The 20937-nt window shown below is 29.0% G+C and overlaps 1 protein-coding gene across 4 annotated transcripts in view; it reads left to right on the top strand.

The window, feature by feature from the left end:
- Window positions 1-18068, top strand: part of Spec2 (CDC42 small effector protein Spec2) — a 418767-nt gene extending 400699 nt beyond the window's left edge. For all 4 annotated transcript variants that reach the window (XM_075365396.1, XM_075365395.1, XM_075365397.1 and 1 more), the window contains 2 exons: window positions 15420-15605; window positions 17691-18068. In XM_075365396.1, the coding sequence (XP_075221511.1) occupies window positions 15420-15605; window positions 17691-17699 (195 nt within the window). In that variant the 3' untranslated portion in view covers window positions 17700-18068. The remainder of the gene's footprint in view (window positions 1-15419; window positions 15606-17690) is intronic.
- The last annotated feature ends 2869 nt before the right edge of the window (window positions 18069-20937 follow it).

Raw genomic sequence — 20937 nt, 5'->3', positions numbered from 1 at the left:
GACTTCCTTTTGAATTTTGGCGATTACTTATTTATTTGTGTATATTATTTTTTAAGCAATAGAAAGAATTTTAAAAACTCAATAAAAATAAAAATAAAAAACCTAATTTAATTCTTTATATTTCGACTTTTTTTTTAAAGATGGCACAAACGTAATTACATTTTTTTTTTTTTAATTTGGTGCTAACTTATAAAAGGCGAAATTTAAAGAATTCAAAAAAGAACGTTGGTTTTTTTTTATATGTTTTATCGACTATAAAGTCTTATTTTTTCTGTTAAAATGTGATATTTATTGAAATTCATTTTTTTTTAATTATTAAAGAAAAAATACGTTTTTTAACATAACTTAATGACAATATAGGCTAATGGCAAAAAAAAAGTTAAAGTACACCTTATTAACTGCATACTAGTTTTCTTATAACCGTGGCCCAATTTGTACGTTTTTTAACAAAGGGTTTTCCTGTTATTATTCATATTTGTTTTTCATTATTACTGAACATACATTCTCTTACTCTTGAAGCAGATTTTTAATGTTTAAAAAATAATCATTCTCGTTTAAAGTACCTAAATTACAGGTCGAGTACTGCCCAAAATTCTTATTGTAAAAGTAAAAAGATAAACATTAAAAAACATACCGTTTTAATTTTACAAAAACGTTACTGTGCTTCAATGAAATTTTACAAAAATTTTATTTAGCTTTGTTTTAGGTTCGATTATTAAAATATTATTAATTTAATAAGATTCGATTTCTCGGTCAGTTTTACTGTAATTTATTATTAGGCTGCTGCTACTCTTGTTAATAATCTTCTATCTTTTTAACGAGTAATTTCAGCTTTAGAAAAACAGATGGTAATTTCAGATGGTAAAGGCTTTCTAACCCTCACCGATTTCTTGTACTTGGTGCTTTGTGAGTAGCATATTCTTTGAGGTTAATAAAGGACTTTAATGGCTTCTCGCTGCCGTAATATCTATAGCTGTCAGCAACACGCATAGTCATTATCGCTCGTAGGGAACTAAAGTTCAGAAATTTATTATCCTCGATATACGACTTAAATCGTTATAAAACGTTTCACCAGTAGTAGAAAAACAGAATAATAGTTCCACGAATCAAAATTTTTTTCGTGGTCTAGTAATTTGATGTTTACGCTATTTATAATTTAATTGTTTATTAATATACGAATTGTTTGATACCATGACATATCTGTTTCTTTCTTTTGTAACTAGTATCTATATATTTCAGTATTTTCGATTTTCGGTCAAAAAATTGTGGTGCTCTATAAAAAGGAACTGACAGTTTTGTAATAAAAAGCAATTTGAAACAGACATATGTATTATTTGTTGTTTTATTTAACTCTGAAGTATTTTGATGAAATATATATTTTACCATTTAAATTCAACATATCAATACTTTGCTACGAATACATTAATAACAAATGACATATAAATTCAATAACGCAACAAATTTTGTATGGATTATGACATAGACACAGTCAGTTGTATTATGTACGCTTTGCGAACTGCATTCATTAGGTTACGATTTGACCTCAAACACTAACACTAACGTAAACCGAGCGCACAGCTGGGAAGCAGTTATTATTACTATTACTAAACTCGTATGCATTCACCTGTCTAGTTTGTATGCTAGTTAAGCCCTGAGCTCTGAGCCGTGACCCCTACGCTATACAATGCTACATAGTATTAGCTACAAAAGCTAGTTATCATGATAAATTAAATAAAAAAGTAAATCTTTCAAGCATTGAACAAACATGAGTCTGCTTTCTGTTTAAATGTAAATAATTCAAAGTTTAAAGCAAATTCTGTTTATTTGTATCTTATCCGATCGTAAGAAACAGTTAATTTTCATGCTATTATTTTACATTAAGTAAAAAAAAAAGAAGATGCAACGTATTAATATGCAAGTATGCACTCTTTTTAAATCTTACAATGAAATGTTGACTTCAGTTGATATTATTGCCAGGTTACAGTATCTCTTAAAAGTTTACCTTTCTTTTTTAAACATCATCTGTGGTACGTTATAGATCGCTATTTATCATTCAGTCTGCTGATTACACTCGTACTAAAACCGGGATATAACAGAATTCTTCATTGTAAGGGTAGCAGTGAGCGTTAGTATTATTCGTTTGGAGTTTTCGTTTAAATACAGGTTTCATTGGTATTAAGTTTTTCTTTGCAATTACACTTTCTTTTTGTAATAAGTACTATTTACATAAAAGTATTAAATTTGAACTGCTCATCATTCTTTTTTAAGCTTTTTAAACTGCTATTGTCATTAACCATTAAAGAAAAAAGCTGACAACACAGTTGTAGGACTTTCCCGCCACACGGCATTTTCTGATGCACGGCTTACACACACATACCCACACAACTTGATTTAAAATATATCATTTTATTTAAATATAATATTTTTTGTTTATTTAATTCAATGATTAACTAAAGCCAGCGCGCATAACGTATTTCATTCGCGCGGGTATGGCGGTACTAGTGGCCACTTGAAATACTTTTTTTTACACTTAAAATATCATTCATTTATTTAATTCTATCGCTCACCTGTTACGTTACAACATAACAGACGACTGCAGCTGAATACTAGATTGAATGGTAGAATTCTAGATCTTGGATACCGGTGTTCTTTGGTGGTTGGGTTTCAATTAATCACACATCTCAGGAATGGTCAAACTGAGATTGTACAAGACTACACTTTATCTACATTCATACATATTATTCGTTCTTAAATTGGGCTATAACGCCCCCTTGTGGGCGCTGGAAGCCTTCAGGGGGGCGGTAGAAGGCCCACAGAAAATTGGGAAGCGTTCAGGCGGTTTAGGAAGGCGATGACTGGTTAAAAAAAAGGTAAAAATTTTCAGTTGAAAGCTTTATTGTGTTGTTTTATTGATTATGCTATCACTATTATTATATAAAGCAGTTTTAATAAAAATACTTCCAAATATGATGGCGTCTTAAAAACATCAATTGCAATTATTATTTTTAACAGAGGGTAAGTTTAAAATTTTGGGGAGCGCCAGGAAATTTTCGATTCTCAATGTGGGCGGTGGGAAAAAAGCTTTGAGAATCAATGATACATACCATTCTCATTCATGCTCTGAAGTAATACCTTACGGTGGTTCCGGAGGCTAAACAGAAAAAGAGAAAGAGACGACTACAGCAACCCAACTGGTTGGTCTAGTGGTGAATTCGTCATCGCAAATCATCTGATTTCGAAGTCGAGAGTTCTAAGGTTCAAATCCTAGTAGAGGCAGTTTCTTTTATGTGGATTTCAATACTTGATCGTGGATACCGGTGTTCTTTGATGGTTGGCTTTCAATTAACCACACATCTCGGGAATGGTCGAATTTAGATTGTACAAGACTACACTTCATTTACACTCATACATATCATCCTCTGAAGTAATACTTACGGTGGTTCCGGAGACTAAAACAGAAAAAAGAGAGAGACGACTACAGCAGCTGTACATCAGTGCTGCGCTAGCGCTCCTTGTAGTGAGAAGGAGTATTATTGACGTACTTTACCCACTTTTTTTTGAGAGGGCAAAAAACGTCTTCACGTTTTCATCGTCCGGAAAACATTTATATAAAAACAAAATATAGAATCTAATAAAACATCATCAAAAATTAAAACAAAATATAAATGTACATAGAAATTTAAAAACAACTTAAAACTTAAACTAAGATATGAAATATAAAAACAAGATGAAAAACTTGAACTAAAACATTAAACACAAAACATACAACTACTATCACAGCCAACATAATAAGGAATGCAAAAGGCTCCTCGGATAACAGAAAAAAAAAATTAATATGAAATTCATAACAGTAAAAAAAGAAATAAATCATTACTACTAAAATGTATCTAAAACACCAGCACTTCAAAGTAATAAAAACACCCTGCTCAAAACTTCTTTGTCATTGTCCAGGATTTGATGAATGTTCCTGAGGAATTTAAATTTACGACGCAAGGCCTCATTACGCATGCAGTCCACAAGGATGTGGTGCACAGTCAAGCGGCAGTAGTTGGATCGCATGGATACTGGTGCATTTACTGACATCAGATACCCATGAGTAGCTCTCGTATGTCCTATCTGCAATTGGCAGAGCACCACTTCCTCACGACAAATTTTCCTGTATGAGGAATCCCATAGCAACACGAACCTTTAATGTGCCGAAGTTTGTTATCTGTTGTAGCGGTCTAGTCATCTTGCCACTTTGCACGAAGAGCGAGTTTTACATAGTTAATAAAGTCGGATGTAGTAACACGGGTAACATTTCTCCCACCACCACCCCATTCAGTCGCCCTATAGCATAAGACCGAATGTCCATACCACAAACGGCTACTGCGCTTCAAAACGGTTTAGCGACCAATATCCTAATTAGTTCCTAGAACTTACCTAACTGCGTGAGCGGAATAAGGGTGCCGCCTTATACCACTCGCTTGCGTGTCCCACTGCTCACTTGTCATATATTACTAAAATGGGTAGGCGCTTCTCATCTACATACAAAAATATGTCTTCTCATTAAATTAAAATTTATTTCGTCAAGGACAGCAATTTGATGCCTCGCCTAGGTCGCTTAATGTCAGCAAGTACCTGTCCACCATATTATACTATATTATTATTATTATAACACCTATATTATTATAGTAACACGGGTAGTGAAGGATGGTTGACTGCATATGTCTTTAGCAGTGGAATCTGCACGTTCATTACCTGGAATCCCCACCTAGCTAGAGATACAGTAGAAACTTACTTGTGCGTTGTGATGGTTCAACTCTGTGATTGCATTGTAGACAATGCACTGTCTACTATTGGTAACAATAGTCCTATTGGCAACAATAGGATGTCTGGAATACACATTTTCTAAAGCTTGGAGAGCACTACACAAGTCGCTACAAAGAAGGATATGACTGTACTTTGGGTTAATGATATTCAAAGCCTTATTTATAGCATACAGTTCAGCAGTAAACACACTCGTAATACCAGGTAGACCAATATAGGTTCAGTCATTAACAATAAATGCACATCCAATGATATCGTTCTGTTTTGATCCATCTGTGTATACTATTGCATCTGGGTTTGTCTTGGAGAGAATATGGTGAAACATTTGCTGAAAGAAAATAGGTGATGTTATCCTTTATTTTATATCGTGAGGTCAAACATAAAATTTATAAGGTTGATTCTCCACGGAGGATATGAACACTGATAAATTGGAAAAATAGAAGATGTGACATTCATAAGGTGCAGTAAACGTCAGGTATGAATGCCTACTAATTTTAGTCTTAATACTCTTCATTCCTAGAGAAGGTTTCTGGTAATGAGAATTAAGGGGGAAGTCACAGACCCCCCCCCCCCGTTTATTGTAGCTCTTTTACAGGCAATAATGTTAGTATTGATTTAATACCCATGACGTGCTATGAGATAAAAATGAAAAATATTCGTATAAAGGAATACTGTTCATGTTTGATCAATGAACTTACTTTATTCTTTCTTTGTTTTTATTCAGTTTTATTAACCATTATAAAATGGATATTTGCACTTACAGAGTTGTGTTATTACATATAATAACATTTTAAAAGGAATTCCAAAAGTAAAAACTGAATCAATAAACTGATTGATAGATTACGCTTACGTACTTATAGAACTCATATTTTATAAAATGGAAATACCTTTACTTTTCATTTATTTATTTGTTTTCAGTCAGTGCTTATCTTTTTTTTATTTGTTCCAATCTTTGTCTTCCTTTGTAGTTTTTATCTTGTACACTTCTCTCTTCCATCAAGTTAATTAATCCTGGATGTCTTAATACTCGTCTTACCAGCCTAGTTTGTCTCTTTACAAGATAGCACCACAAATTTCTGATCTCTTTTATTTGACTTAAGACCTTCTCATTTAAAATTTTATTGTCCCACCTAATTTTGAATATCTTGTAACATAACATATCAAAGACTTGTATTATTCTTTTCCTGTGTGTATAATCTATTGATTTTCCTATGGTCAGTTTCTCACTATCGCTGTAAAGTGTTGTAACACTTTATACATAAATAATTTCAAAATTTCTTTATAATTGTTCTCCTATTACAATTAACTATCAAAATTCTTCCCAATCGTTCTATTCTTTCCCGATTACCGTTAACTATCAACATTTAATTGCAAATATCATCTCAAATAAATAACAGTCTTAATCTGTAATATAGCATTAACATAATTTAATTGCACAATATTTATAAAGAGAGCTGTTAATATTAAATTTAATTAATTAATTCTATAATATTAACTGATAGAACACAAAACAAAAATGAAAAAAAAATTAACTTCAGTTTATTTACATAATACACTTCACCTCAGGAAATACGATACAACTTTCTTTGAACAACTGAAATTATCTACATATTTACTCAATGTTATTCTATTTTTTCATTATAAACATTGCTACATGTCTAAACTAAATATTATGATGTACTAAACCATTATATATGTCATATTGTTATTTTTCCTACCATTTTATGATTGAGGGAATGTATTCCTTTCATTCAAATTTTTTTCTTTTTTGGTTTTAGCTCCCTAAAACTAGGAAATTTGTGAAAATTTTTGATAAAAATTTCTGCTTATATATTTATGTGTATATATGTTTGCATCACCCCTTAAATCTTGGATCCTGAATATCCAAACAATTTGAAATTTGGCATAATCCCTTCCATTTTGTGTTCATATGGTATCTTGTTATGTAAAGTTTAATGAAAAGCTTTCTCTGATGTATTTTGAGTATTTGTCAAGACATTCAGAAAAGATTTTTTTTTAAATCAACCCCACCCTTAAAACAAACAAAGGAAACTGTTTCTTTTTCTTTGTTGTTTTTATTATTTTCTTAACTTTAAAATTTAACATAAATTTCCATACTTTTGTACTTTTCAATTTTAGTAATGGATATGTTTTGGGATGAGGTGATAGAAAGGTGTTAGGGGTAGAAACTAGTGCTGTGTAAAATATAGCACAAAGGTTTCTTCAGTTCATTTTAGTCTCCAATTTTTAGTCATTGGTTTAAGCTACACTTTTATATTATAATATTTTTTATTACTTATATCTAATTTTTTGTTTATGGAAATATATGGCATCTTACAAAGTATATTTAATATAGTTCTATATTATTTAGTTTCAAGTTAAACCTTGATTATTGTACATAAATCTGATATGAAGACAAAATTTGTCAGCGACTTTGTAACTCTTAGTACTTTAGTTGTTTGCTTATAGCAGTTTTTAACTTTAGAAAAGTGAAGTTATTTATAAAATAATTAAAAATTGTTTATAGTAATAATAAAACATGTCAATAATATTTTTACAAGACATTATTAGTTTACAAAACAAAAAAGAGATAAAAAGTAAATGATTAAAATTAATGATAAGTATAATGATTAATGATAAAATTAATTTAAATGAAGCAATCTATGCATAACTTTGATAAAACTCAAAAAGAAATAAGCAGAAATTTAATTATTAAAGATTATATTTTTTTTAAGAAATACTAATTTCTGAAGCATATGCGACAAAAAATGAACCTTGCTTCATAAATTAAAAATTTTATTACTTAAAGATAACTCTGCCCATCTGCCTTGAAATTTTCTTGAGTAATACCAAGAAAGTGTTATTCAACATTCACTGCATCTTTACGGATCAGCTGGCATATGACATCAAACTGTTTTCCTGTCATGATTTAGCTGTATTCATAATGTCTTCTTGAAACCTTCTTTGTCTGCTTCGCGGGAAGTCATTTTATTTTCCCATATCTACCTATTTGTTTAACGATTCTTTTTGACAAAATTCTGTGATTGGAACTATTGTGTTAAAAAAGAAACCTATTTATGTACATTATTTTGTTTAAATTAATTGAAAAATGTTCCACTTACTATTCCATTTGTATAATCTTTGTTTATTAATTTTGCAAAGATCACTGCTTCTTTTTAACAGTTCTTTTTATGTAAAATTATTTTTAAATAAATTAAAAATTATAAATTACGGTATTTTCTTTCTGTCTCTTGGTCATAAAAATAAATTATATTTCTATTATTTTATTTCATTTTTTTATAGATTTTTTTTAGCGATTGAATAGAATGTCTATAATTTTAAAATCTTAATAATTTTACAATATTTCCTTAAAACTTGTTCTGAAGAAGCAGATATTTGTGTGAAAGCTGTCAACAAATAAAGCAAGAAGAGTGGAAAAATCTTAGAATTAATTTTAACAAAATTCAACAAACTGTTTATTTGTATTACATGAGCATGACTTCCCTCCAAATAATTGTTCTTTACTAGCAGGTGATGACCTCAGATTTTAATATGTACATGAAATTCCACTTTTATTAAAGTACATTACTTATAGCTGCTGATAAGCTATTTGCTATGCTCTAGTTACTCATTTTATACTTTTTCGGATTCTACTTGTAAAACTAAATGAAAAATATCCTTAGGAGAAATGGCTTTTTCTCCCTAGTTCTCCCCCTGTCTGTGATTTTGTTATTTTTATATAAAAAACTTTCAAAACAAAAAAACACTTTTTTTGTGTTAAAATTGCCATATTCTAAAACAACTGGACATTACAATTAACATATTTTATGACTGTAGAAACCTTTCTGGAAAATTTCATTTTTAACAAAATTTCATTATACCAATATAATAATGAATCTCTTAAAAGTATTAATTTTTGAATTACATTTAGATTACATTTTTAAACATTACTATCTATTACCAAACCCTTTGCTGAATTTATAAAGAAAGTCATCAGTTATGGCTGCAATGTAGCATATTAGAACACAAGCTATACTACAGGTATCTGAATGAAAGAGAGGGAGTGAGTGTGAGAGAGTAATGTAGCATCAGGTCATTGCCTAGAAGGTGAGGTAGAGGTGATAGATAGAAAATATCTGTATATACTGTGAAAGAATCCACGCAAACTGCTACCAATGTACTGCAGTAGTAGTACATAAAAATAAAGCTTGTAAGCTTTACAATAACTTAGCTATACTCTTTATCCATGTTTGCTTAACAGTCAACTTAGTATATAGAAAACGTAATATATTGTATTCATCCGGACTTCTAATCAAAAGGTAATTCAGCCGATTTAATTATTGTCTTTATAATTTCAGAAAGTCAATGATAATAAAGTTGTTAATATTTGTTACAATTATTTTGCATGATAAGAAAATATAACATAATTATTTTGCATATTTTAATATCATTGTAACATTTCATAGTTACTATTAATTGTAAGCATTTTTTTTATTTTTAAATGTTAAAAGAATTTCTTTTTTACTCTTTCTTTATCAATTCTGTTTTTGTTTTTGCGGTATATATTTTATAAGGAAATATTTTCCATTTTATGATTTATTTCAAAGTTTGTTTTTTTTCAATAAGTTTCATAGTTTTCATTTCTCGGTTTTTAAATATTTTCTCGTTTTACAGTATGCAGAATTCATAAATATATTTTTGTTTATTTATTTTCATTGATTATATTTATGGTTGCAAAATATTTTTTTTACTTTTTACTTCCTTGTACAAAGTAAGGAAGTATTGTGATCGGAAAAAATTTCGGTTCTCAGATTTCAACAAAAATATCCATTTTGACCATCCCTGAATGCATTTTGACTAATTTCAGTGAGACGTGTGTATGTATGTATACGTCTCTCATAACTCAAAAACAATTAGTCATAGGATGTTAAATTTTGGATTTAGGACTGTTTTAACATCTATTTGTATATCTCCCCTTTTGATTGCAATCAACTTGACCAAAATGTCCAAAAAAGCCTAAAATTAAAAAAAAAAAACAGGGCTTTTGTACTTTTTCTTGTACTGCAGTAATAAGCCCTCATTGGAGCTTTTGAACGATATAAATGGTACTTATTTTCATTGGTTCCAGAGTTATAGCCAAATGAAATTTTAATTAATGAAATATTTGGATCTTACAAGGGGAAGGCACATCGGTTCAAATCCAACTTCATCTCCTTTTTTTAAATTTAAATTTATTGGTTTATTAATAATTTTAACCTCTAATTGTAAAAAAAATTTGCAATAAGTACTAATAATTCAATAACAAAAAAAATAAAATAGGAAAAAATATCAAAGCTATTAATGAAATAAAATTTTATGTACTCTTCATTTAAAAAAAAATGTGTATGTAATTTAATAGGCATACAAGGAATTCATGGGAAGTCATGTAGTCCACATGAGATTTTTTTTCTATAAGATTTCTTAAAGATTGATTATTTTAAGATTTCTGTTTTTTAACACTCTCATGCTGATTAGTTATAAAATGGTTAAATTAATTAAGACAACCAGTGTCGATGAAAGTAATTTTACTTTTAACTCTATTTGAACATGGATCCTTCAGTATCACAAATTTTCATGAATTATTTTTGTTATTTTCTTAACATTAATTTTGCAAAAACAAGTAAAAATCAATTTATTTATTACTATCTGCTGACTGCAGCTGCCATGGATATTGGATTTGTGCATAGAATAAATTTTCAAAATATTGTGAATTCATCCTCATTCACTCATATTTAGGGGTGTGTGTGTTACACATATATATAATATATACATATTTATATATATATATATATATATATATATATAGATGAAATTATAGGTTGGAGAAGAAAAGTAATGGAGCACACCGTAGGGGAACACCTTCTGATAGATGACAGATCTTTGTGTGCATAGATATATATATAGTTATATTGTATACGTGAATGTATATCTCTGACTGAATCTATCTCCAACTGACTGGGGATGGATGAATAATGAAATCTCTTTACTTCCAATTAAAATGCAGAAAATGGCTGCACCGTAAGAACTCCTCTAAATGATATTTTTCAATTGCAATAAAGGATGGCGCTACTTGTGGCAGAAAAGTTGAACTTTTTTGTAACTCTACGTGTGGAACATGCTCCGGTGACAATTGTCAAAATTGTCCTCCAATTACTGACCAAGAGGAGGAGGTTGACAGTGAACAGTGATGACAGTTCTTGTGATGATCCATAGAGTTACAATAATAAAACGTGCTATTGTAATGTACATAAAATTTTTATTTCTCTCCTTTACTCATTTTATAATTTCAGTTTTTAATTTTAAGTAAACATGATTGTTAATTTTAATTGCAAGGCCGGTTTATAAGGTTTGGGACATTGCAATAGATTATAGACTACATTAACAGTCTTAAAAAGTTTTATAATTCATTATAAATGCACCATTAAAACATTTTAAACTGTTGAAAATTAAGTTTTTTTTTTTGTCATTAGAGTGGATTCTAAGTGTTGCAACATTGTAACACATCATGAATCATGTTTCAGAATGTGGAACAATGTTTATTCTACACATTTAAATGATTGAGCTACAAAACAATTACATTTATAATTTTAACTATTTTTTTCATTAGGGTTGAAACGTTGCAATAAATCATAAATTATATTATAAATAGTAAAGGGATTTTAATTCATTATAAGTGCACCATTAAAACATTTCAAACTATTGAAAACTATTTTTTTTAATTTCATCATAAGGGGTAGTTTCTAAAGATTGATATGTAGTAAAGTATCATAAATTATATTCCACAACATAAAAGAATGTTTATTCTACATATTTAAACATGATTTCAATCTATGAAATGTTTAAATCTATGGTTTTTCAATTATTTTTTAACAAGGAGTAGTTTTCACCCTCAAAAAACAAAAAGCACACATCAGTGACATATAACTTTTGAAGCAGAGGGTTAAATAAGCTTAATTACAAATTTTCATTAAAATGGATGTTATCCGAAAGAATTCTGAGGTAATACTCTATTTTTACTGTCAAACACTGGACTATTAATAAATATTGTTTTCTGAAACAGATTTATTATAAAATAATTTGCATTTTTCTGTATATGTGAGTAAGAATTGTCCTTGTGTACATAAGTTTAATCTTCTCTGTTTGCCTACCCTTTACAAATGTATGCTATACATACATTGTTGATATATCTTTAATTGCTGTATTTATTTATTACAGTACATTTGCATTTTGTAGTGTGTTAACATAAATTAAAAAATACTTCATATCCATCTTTTTTGTACTAACAACATCCTAAAACAATAAAAATGATATAATAATATAAAAATTAGAACACAGCTGTCTACAGCTTTTCATTAATATAAGCGGTTTAAACTTATTTGATCGTTAAATGATCTGAGTGCCAATTTACGTCATAGTTTCAGTATCATTAAAAAAAACAATAAAGATTATTATATTTCTCAGTCATTCTCTTGCATCATGTGTTTAATTACATAATAAAGCCCTTCCAGTATATTTCATTAATTACTCGTATACTGAAAAAAACATTTTTCTATCACCACCTGTCACTTTTTCCAGAAAAAGCAAGTTAAACCAAATTTTTAAATAAAAAATGAAAGTTTGTAAATAAAGAGTTTAATAATTATGTAGCTTAAACTAGCTTTACTGATTATATATTCCTAATTATATTGTGACTGAGTTCTTGTTATCCGTAGTCGCAAGATGCAATGTGTTGTACTTTCTAATTCTCATATAATATTTTGTTGTAAGAAAACATCTATTTCTTGTTACATTTGTGAGCGTTAATTGTTTACTGTAATTATTCTGAATTGTATACTTCATCACATTATTAATATCTAAATGTCTGCATTTTCAATGTTAACAGCTTTCTACTTAGTTTACATTTCAATCAGGTAGTTGTATTTAGAAGACTAATTGGATAATCTTAGATTCTGTTGTTGTATTTGGTGTTATTTAAAACTTAAAAGGGAAGTGTTATGTACCTGTGGTCTGACTGTTTACAGATTTAAGTTAAAAATAGTATTAAGTTCTTCAGTTTAATGTATAACTCAATTGATAATTTCACTTTTTCTTTTCCTGCAGTAAAAGCTATGTACAAGTCTCCTTATTACTGTTCTCTTCATACTAACATAGCATATAAAGCCCATTTCACTAATCATCCTGTGCAAAAAGTAATCTCTTAGTCATCCTGAAGATTTTTTTTTATAACATTTTTCGTTCTTAGCTGTTATTTAAGAATTTGTTATGCCATATTGCTTTTCGTATCAGTTTAGCTTTTAACTTTCCATCATTATAATAAAAAATAAACAATTTTTAATTCCTTTCTTGTTGTTATTGTAAACTGTTCTTGTTATCCTTCAATATATCCACATTTCTAAGGCTTGCTATCAGCCATGCTATGGTTTTTCCAAAATTCCATGACACATTCCTGTATCAGTACACTACACACAAAAACTTTGACAAACCTTTTCGTCATTATTATAATCAAATATCTGTTAGTAAATTGATTTCTTTTGTTTTGGAATGCTTCTTTAGCTAAATCTGTTCTTTCCTTAATATAGTTCTGGCATTTATTGTCATTAGTTATTGTACAGTTTGTCTGTAAAATAATAGTGGAGTTTTAAATGGTTATAGCTTCAGAACACAGCATTGTAGAGAGATGAACTATACATTAAATGAAAGAGAAACACTTCCAAGTTTCTAACCTGTTCAGTACATTTGGATGTGTGCTTCCTTAGTTGTCCTGCATATGTTCAAGACAATATTCAGTCACTTGCCATACATGGTAGAAAAAATAGCATCAGTGATCCTTTCTTTTAAACGGTCCAAATTTGGAACTTGAACGGAATTCACTTGTATTTTTACATAACCCCAGAAATAGAAATCCTTGATAGTAAGGTCTGGAGACCATGGGGGCCAGGCAATCCATTCTTCTCATTTGACCCATTTCCTCAAATGTTTCATTAAGAAAACCATGCATGATTGCAGCAAAATGTGGAGGAGCTCCATTTAACTGGAAAATGGAATTCTGTAGTATTTGGGGTGCTGTAAACCCTTCTAACATATCCAGGAAGATATTTCCTGTTATTGTTTTTTCAGCAAAATAGAAGGGGCCAATAAATCTGTCTTGCCTAGAAGTGTACCACTATTCACTTTTTCACTGTCATCCTGATGGTCAGTAACTATGTGGAGGTTCAGTACCTCATATATGAATGTTATGGTAATGTACTCGTCCAGAAACATGAAACATTGCTTCATCACTGAAAATGAATTTGTTTGAAAAATCATCATTCTGCTGCTTTCTAAGCTATCCAGAACGTCTATGAAAAATCAAATCATTTCACTTTGTCCTGTGGATAAAGTTTGTAAATTCACAGGACTGAATTTTTCTTACATAGTGAAATGTAACCATCTTTTTAATGCATTGTAAATGATTATTTTAGGAATGCTCAACTGTCTAGAACACTTCCGCATAAATTTCTTCGGGCTATGCAAGAAACTTGTTTGTATTGCTTTAATTGTTTTATTAGACACTGATGGCCATCCTGGACATGTTTGCTTCAGTAGGCTGTCTGTTTCTTTAAGTTGTTTGCCCCATCTCCAAATGTAATTTTCATGCGGGTGGGGTCTTCATTGTACACATGATTGTATTCATGGTTAACATGTGTAACTGACTCAAACATAGCAAGCCACAACACACATTGAACTTTCCTCTGCACTACAAATATGATGACTAACGCACACCTGCTTCTTGTGTGTATGGGAAACTCAACATGCATGTCCTACATTTCGTACACATAAATTTGGAGTGTTTCTCTTTCAATTAACATACAATTCATCTCTTTGCAATACTATTTTCTATAACCACTTAAAACCCCACAATTTTACGGATACACTGTTTAAGCCAACTTCTTTGATAAATTGTTCTTCCAAAATATTCTGGGTTTAAATTCTGGTTCTATATTTCTCTTTTAAATTATAATAATTTAATCTATATGTATATTTTAAATTCTATTAATATAAACTAATATGGAATATTGAGACAAAACATACCTTACAGTAGTAATTTTACTGTGAAAGTACTTTTGCAGGATTCCATACGATTGAAACATTTAATTAAACTACATAGTAAAAATTAAAAATACTAAAATTGTGTAATTATTTATTATATGAGTGCGCTATCAGTTGTAGTTTTTATAAAACTTTCAAGAAGAATTTTAGTAAAGTAATATATATATTTATCTTTTTAGAACTCACTATATAATTTTTTTTTATTTGGTTTTAATGTTAGTTGTGATTTTATATCCTTGCAATTTGTATTATAAAATAAATGTGTTTTATTTATTTTGTGTCATATATATATATATATATATATATATATATATATATTTTGTATAATGTCTTTGTGATTTATAGATTTACATGTACTCATATACTATATCTGCCAGACATATGTTTTGTCTACCTCATTTTTCTTAATCTCCATAATAATGAAATATTACTTAATTTATCTTTTTTTTTTAATATATAATATGTTACTTTTTTGTTTTCAGAGGAAACGAGCTCAAAGGGCTGGAAGGAGGAGAATTGACAGATCAATGATTGGGGCACCTACCAATTTTCAACATACTGGACATATTGGTTCAGGGGATGTGGAGCTGGGTAATTCCCGGCTTCGTGCTATACAGAATCAAATGCAATCAAAGGGTGGTTATGAAACTGCCTTCAGCACAGTAAAGGTTGTAATAATATGTTGATTATAATAATTATTTATTAATTTACATTTAATAAGTTATTGTCCAAAGAACTTCTTTAAAGAAGAATTACTTTCTTTTAAAAAAAAATGTTTAAAAAATGAATGAAACTATTAAAATGTTACATTTTCATGGAAAGTAGATTGACCATGTTACTTAGTTATCTATGAGTAATTCATTTTGATAGGAGTTGTTTCCAGTCCTTAGACCTCTTGGTACCATCCCTAAGCATCTTATTTTTTATCCCGGTTATTGATATAGATTTATTAATTAGATGATTGCTTCAGCAGATTAACAGTAAGTAAGTTTCTTTATGATAAAGTGGGATAAACATTACTTATATCATGTGAAGATATTCAGGATGTAAATTGAAAATTAATTTTGGACGATGTGATGTATGAATTAACAACATTTTATAACTATATACACACAGTATAAATATAAACACAGTAGACTTAAAGCAACTGTAACAGCTACCATATACAATAACTATAACAAAGTAAAACATAATGCAGAGTGTATCAGTTAAATTAAGTGAGAAACAATGGATATATTTAATGATAGGTCAGATAAATAGGATGTGGGAAAAGCATCTTGGATTGAGGAAACTTCAGAGAATGCGATTTGTGGATATGTATAAAAATATCTATCTCAAAACATAAAAAGAAAAATGTAGTAATCCTAACAGTTATATATCTGCTGTAATGACTTCTTTAATTATTCTAATAAGAAGGTTTTGTATAATAAATTTATTTCAAGTGCTCACAAGTAGTAGCCTTGAGAGATTAATATTGTAAAACGGTAGTTAACTAAGAACTTTCTTCATAAATTTGTGTACTGTATCTTTAAAAATTTTACATAATATTTTTATCATATCACCTTATATTTGGGCAAGATAAGTGAAGGAGCCAAAAATGTATATCAATAAAATGTTTGAAGGACATCAGAAAGTTCTTGGCCTGACACAGAGATGGCACAAGTATGACTAAATTCTATGATATTTGTCAAGTATGGTCTTTTAGATGGTATGAAGTTTCTTACATGTTTCATGCATGTGTTGTATATGGCAATCAAGTAAAGCAAATAAGTTTTGAAATTTGAGCTGTTTAAAGTACTGGTTTAACCCCCATTGAACATACTTAAAGAGTTAGATTCCATTATAAAGAATTCTTCCCCTTTGTTTTCATTGGTAAAAAAGTGACCTGAATTAAAACATAGTTGTACATCCATTCAAGATGATAAAATATTCAGGATGCCAAAGAACTGCTACGGCGGATGAATTTGTCAGAAAAATCTATAATGCTGTGTTAAATGATCAATGACTGAAGGTACGTGAGGTTACTGTTACTAATATCTCTGTATAAAAAACCATTTGTTTGATGGATGCAGCATTTGTTAAGTGTCAGCCAAAATTGCATTTCACTGAAGTTTACCAAAGAAAGTGAAAATAGTTTTATCCGCAGGAATAGTAATGGCTATGGTTTTTTGAGATTCTCATAGTGTGATGCTTATAGACTCCCTGGAAAAAGAAAGGTCCATCACCAGGGAGTGCTTTACTACTGGACCAACTGAAGGGTGCTACCCAAGCTAACGTTCTTCACACACGTCTTGGATTATTGCTGCAAAAACCTATGACCTATGTTTCGAAATGCTTCCACATATACCTTATTCACCAGATTTGGTTTCCAGTGATCACTTTCTCTTCTTGAACCTGAAGAAATGGCTTGTTGCATAAGATTTGCTTCAAACGAGTTCAAAGTTAAGGTAATGCTATTTTGTAGTTGGATAAATCTGTTTACTGAGTATATTAAATCATTGGCCTAAATGTGTTGAATTCCAAGGTGACTACATTGAAAAATAAAAATCAGTTTCTGAAAAAATCCTAAGGTTTCTGTATCAGACCAAAAACTTTCCAATGCCCCTCATATGGTACACTTTCATGGTTACTGTAAAAACAATTAAAACTTTAGCCTAATATTACACTTATGAGCCTCCTTAATATCTACATTTTTACATTATTCTTTTATTGTAACTTGATTATTTATGTAATATTACTCTATTTATTTGCAGGCATGTTGAATGATGAGGACCCAGTATCATAGATTCATCACAACATGGCTGTGTGTAGAAGTATGTGGTATATTCATTATTAACATGGCCATCGACAGTCAGCATTGGTCAAGTCATCCTTGATCGACAAGTATATAACTTATGTTAATAGTTAACTATTATTATTGTTATTGATTATGTATTGAATATTTGTTTGAAAAATTGTATTGTTAGTCTCATCAAAATATGTACAAGATTATTTGATTTAAGTCAGTTTTTCCACATTGTCAATTACAACAAATATTTTGTATTGTGATTTTATTTAATTTATTTGTAACTTGCATTTTATAATTTTAAAACTTAAATTTAGTCCATTGTTAAAAATGAATCATCATATTTTGTATGTTTAGTATAAATGGTTATCTCTTTGTCTTAATTTATTATAATCCTTAAAAAATTTTATTTTATTCCTTAAAATTATTTTCTTAGTAATTTTAATTTTTAACATTATAGAACTTGTTTGTTTGATTTATAATATTTAGATACAGATTAAAATTATTGATCTGTATGATTTCTTTAAAATTTTTAATTCTATTTTAAAAGGATAATCATTATTATTTTATGTTAAACAATTTATTTATTTATTTTATTTTTTTGTTGATGAATCCATTTATATGAAAATAAGTGTTTTCTTTAAGTTAAAAGAATTATTACATTGCTACTCTGCACATTTGTAAAAGTAAAGACGTGGAATATTTTATTTGAATTTATTAATTTGTTTGTGGAAAACTGAGATCAATTAATTTATTTAGTAGTTTGTTCAAATAAAAAGTGTATTTATTTTCTCTTATATTTATATATATTTTTTTTTTATTAAAGGAAACTTGTAACTTCTTTTTAGTTTTTTTTTTTTAATAATATAACTGTAAGAATCATGTTGCTTTTAATTTGAGATGTTATGAGTGGGATTTTAATTAACTGCACAGCCAACAAAAAGTTTACTCTGAAGTTTTTGTTAAACTGAGAAAAAATATTTAAAAAAAAAAGAAATGAAATTAATTGGAAGACATTTTTGTTGATTTTGAGAAGAAATTTACATGACTGAGTTACAGTTTTCAAAAATTGAAAAATTTCAGATTATTAGCTGCAAAATATTGCCCCCCATCAGTTTTATAATATTTATTATGTAGTTTTTGTTAATATTTATAAAAATTTCACAATAAAATTTGGTTCAGTAATACACATTGTAAAAAAGTAAAAGTTTACTTAAAACAAAACGCAATGCTATTCCAATAATTAAATTTAAGATATATATAAATTTTTAAATTTATAACATATGCAAAAAAGCATCTTAAATTCAAAGCAGCATAGTTATTATTAACAGATTGGCGCTGACCATTGCAGGTGTTTTTTAATTTTATTAATTTTTTTTATTGTTGTTTCCCTTTAGATTGGAAAATAATCACAGTTTTGAACTATTTGGAGATTATGAAAAGGTCAATAATTTTTCACTTTAAGTGATGGATAATTCTGCCCCTCTAGCCTGCAATAAAAATTTTCATCATAGTGTGAGGGATAGCTATGTTCTTCACATAAATTGATGTGATTTTTCTTAAAATCTAGACCAAATTTTTAAGTGATTTTAAAATAGCCCGTGTTCATGAATTTTTATTGAATAAAAATTATATCTACTGTGTAGATTGGGCTGGGTATAAAAAAAATCTTCACTATCTTAGTTACAAATTGCATTTTATTAATGTTATTACATGACTTAGTTAATTTTTATTGAAGAAAAAGTGTGATATTTTAAGAAGCATCTTTGGCAGATGGGAAGATAACATGTGCTGACTTCAGGGCATTTGTTTTGTGCTTTGTTATGACCATTTGTATCACACACATTTTTGTAACATGATTTATATTTCCTTCTTGTTTCTCCTTTTACTAATTTGTGTAGACTTTCATTTATATTTCTAACTCCTGCAGGCACTTAAGGTTTGTTGATGGCTGAAATGAGCTGTAAAAATTATTTCTTCTTTAAATTTTTATTGCCACTGATTTTGTTAAACTGAGAATGAGCATTTACTATTAAAGTTGATAAAAAAAATTCAAAATCTATTTTCCAGTACCACTTTGATGTTCTCCCTAGAGGTGATGAGTAGGAAACCATCAATGACTGATTTCTTTCATTATACAATACTACTTCAGGCTTTAATGCCACACCTTCTCTGTTCTTATTATCACCTGATGCCCACTTGTTCAGATGATAAAATCTTGAAATATTAGCATTTATTTTTTGTGATGAATATCTGTTGGTTTCTTTTATCAAAAACTAAAATATCACATAAAAACAAAGAATAAAAATATAAGATGAACAGGTTATTACTGTATCCAAAAAAAATCTGGATTAATGCAAACACACTCATTTTTTAGATTAAAAGTAATATTTATACTTCTAATTACAGGACCCCATGTATCAGTCAGTTGATTCGAGTTTATGTTGGTATTTGTATTACTGAATTATCTCTAGAAGTTAAATTGGTATTCATCTTATTACCCGCAACTGAATCTTTAATATTTTGGTCACTGTCACTTAATTCAACATCAGTTATACTAATTTTATCATATATTTCATCAATTTCAGAATCATCTGCCATAACCTAAAACTCCTCTTCCTTAGTTTACTCACATCTACGGTACCATGTCATATACATGACAGAATCCTCTTAGTATTACGATCATTAATCCATCCTTTCTACATGCTTGAACCAACTACCTCAAGGCTCTTTGATTCTTAAATTAAAATTATAGACCCCATTTTTGTCTAATATCTTTGATGGTCTCCTCCAGTGTGAGAAGACGTCATCAGAAATCGTATCTCAGCAGCTGCAAATGGCTTATATCTCTTGCTGTTAGAACCCATGTTTTTTATTACTGTAGAATCCAGTAGGAACTGTTATTGACTTGTAAAATTTTAATATTGTATCCTTCATTGTTTTGTTTTTAAGGGATCTAGATAATGGTACTGCACATACAGTTAGTTAAAGGTCATTTTATTACTTACATCTACTTATCCAGTATATGATAATAAATATTCTAAAAATGTTTAAATCTATACCTGTTCCACACTATAGTTATTCACCATCAGCTTACACTGTCTTGGATATTTACCAGTAAAAGCTATTGATTTGGTCTTTGAACAGGAAACCTCATACTACAAATATCAGCGACAAGTAAAAAAATTTATACAAGCAACTTTGAAGGGTATATT

Source organism: Lycorma delicatula, chromosome 5, assembly GCF_047948215.1.
Source record: "Lycorma delicatula isolate Av1 chromosome 5, ASM4794821v1, whole genome shotgun sequence".
Lineage (NCBI taxonomy): Eukaryota > Metazoa > Arthropoda > Insecta > Hemiptera > Fulgoridae > Lycorma > Lycorma delicatula.
Note: the sequence above shows the minus strand (reverse complement) of the source record. Positions and strands in the feature narration are given on the sequence as shown.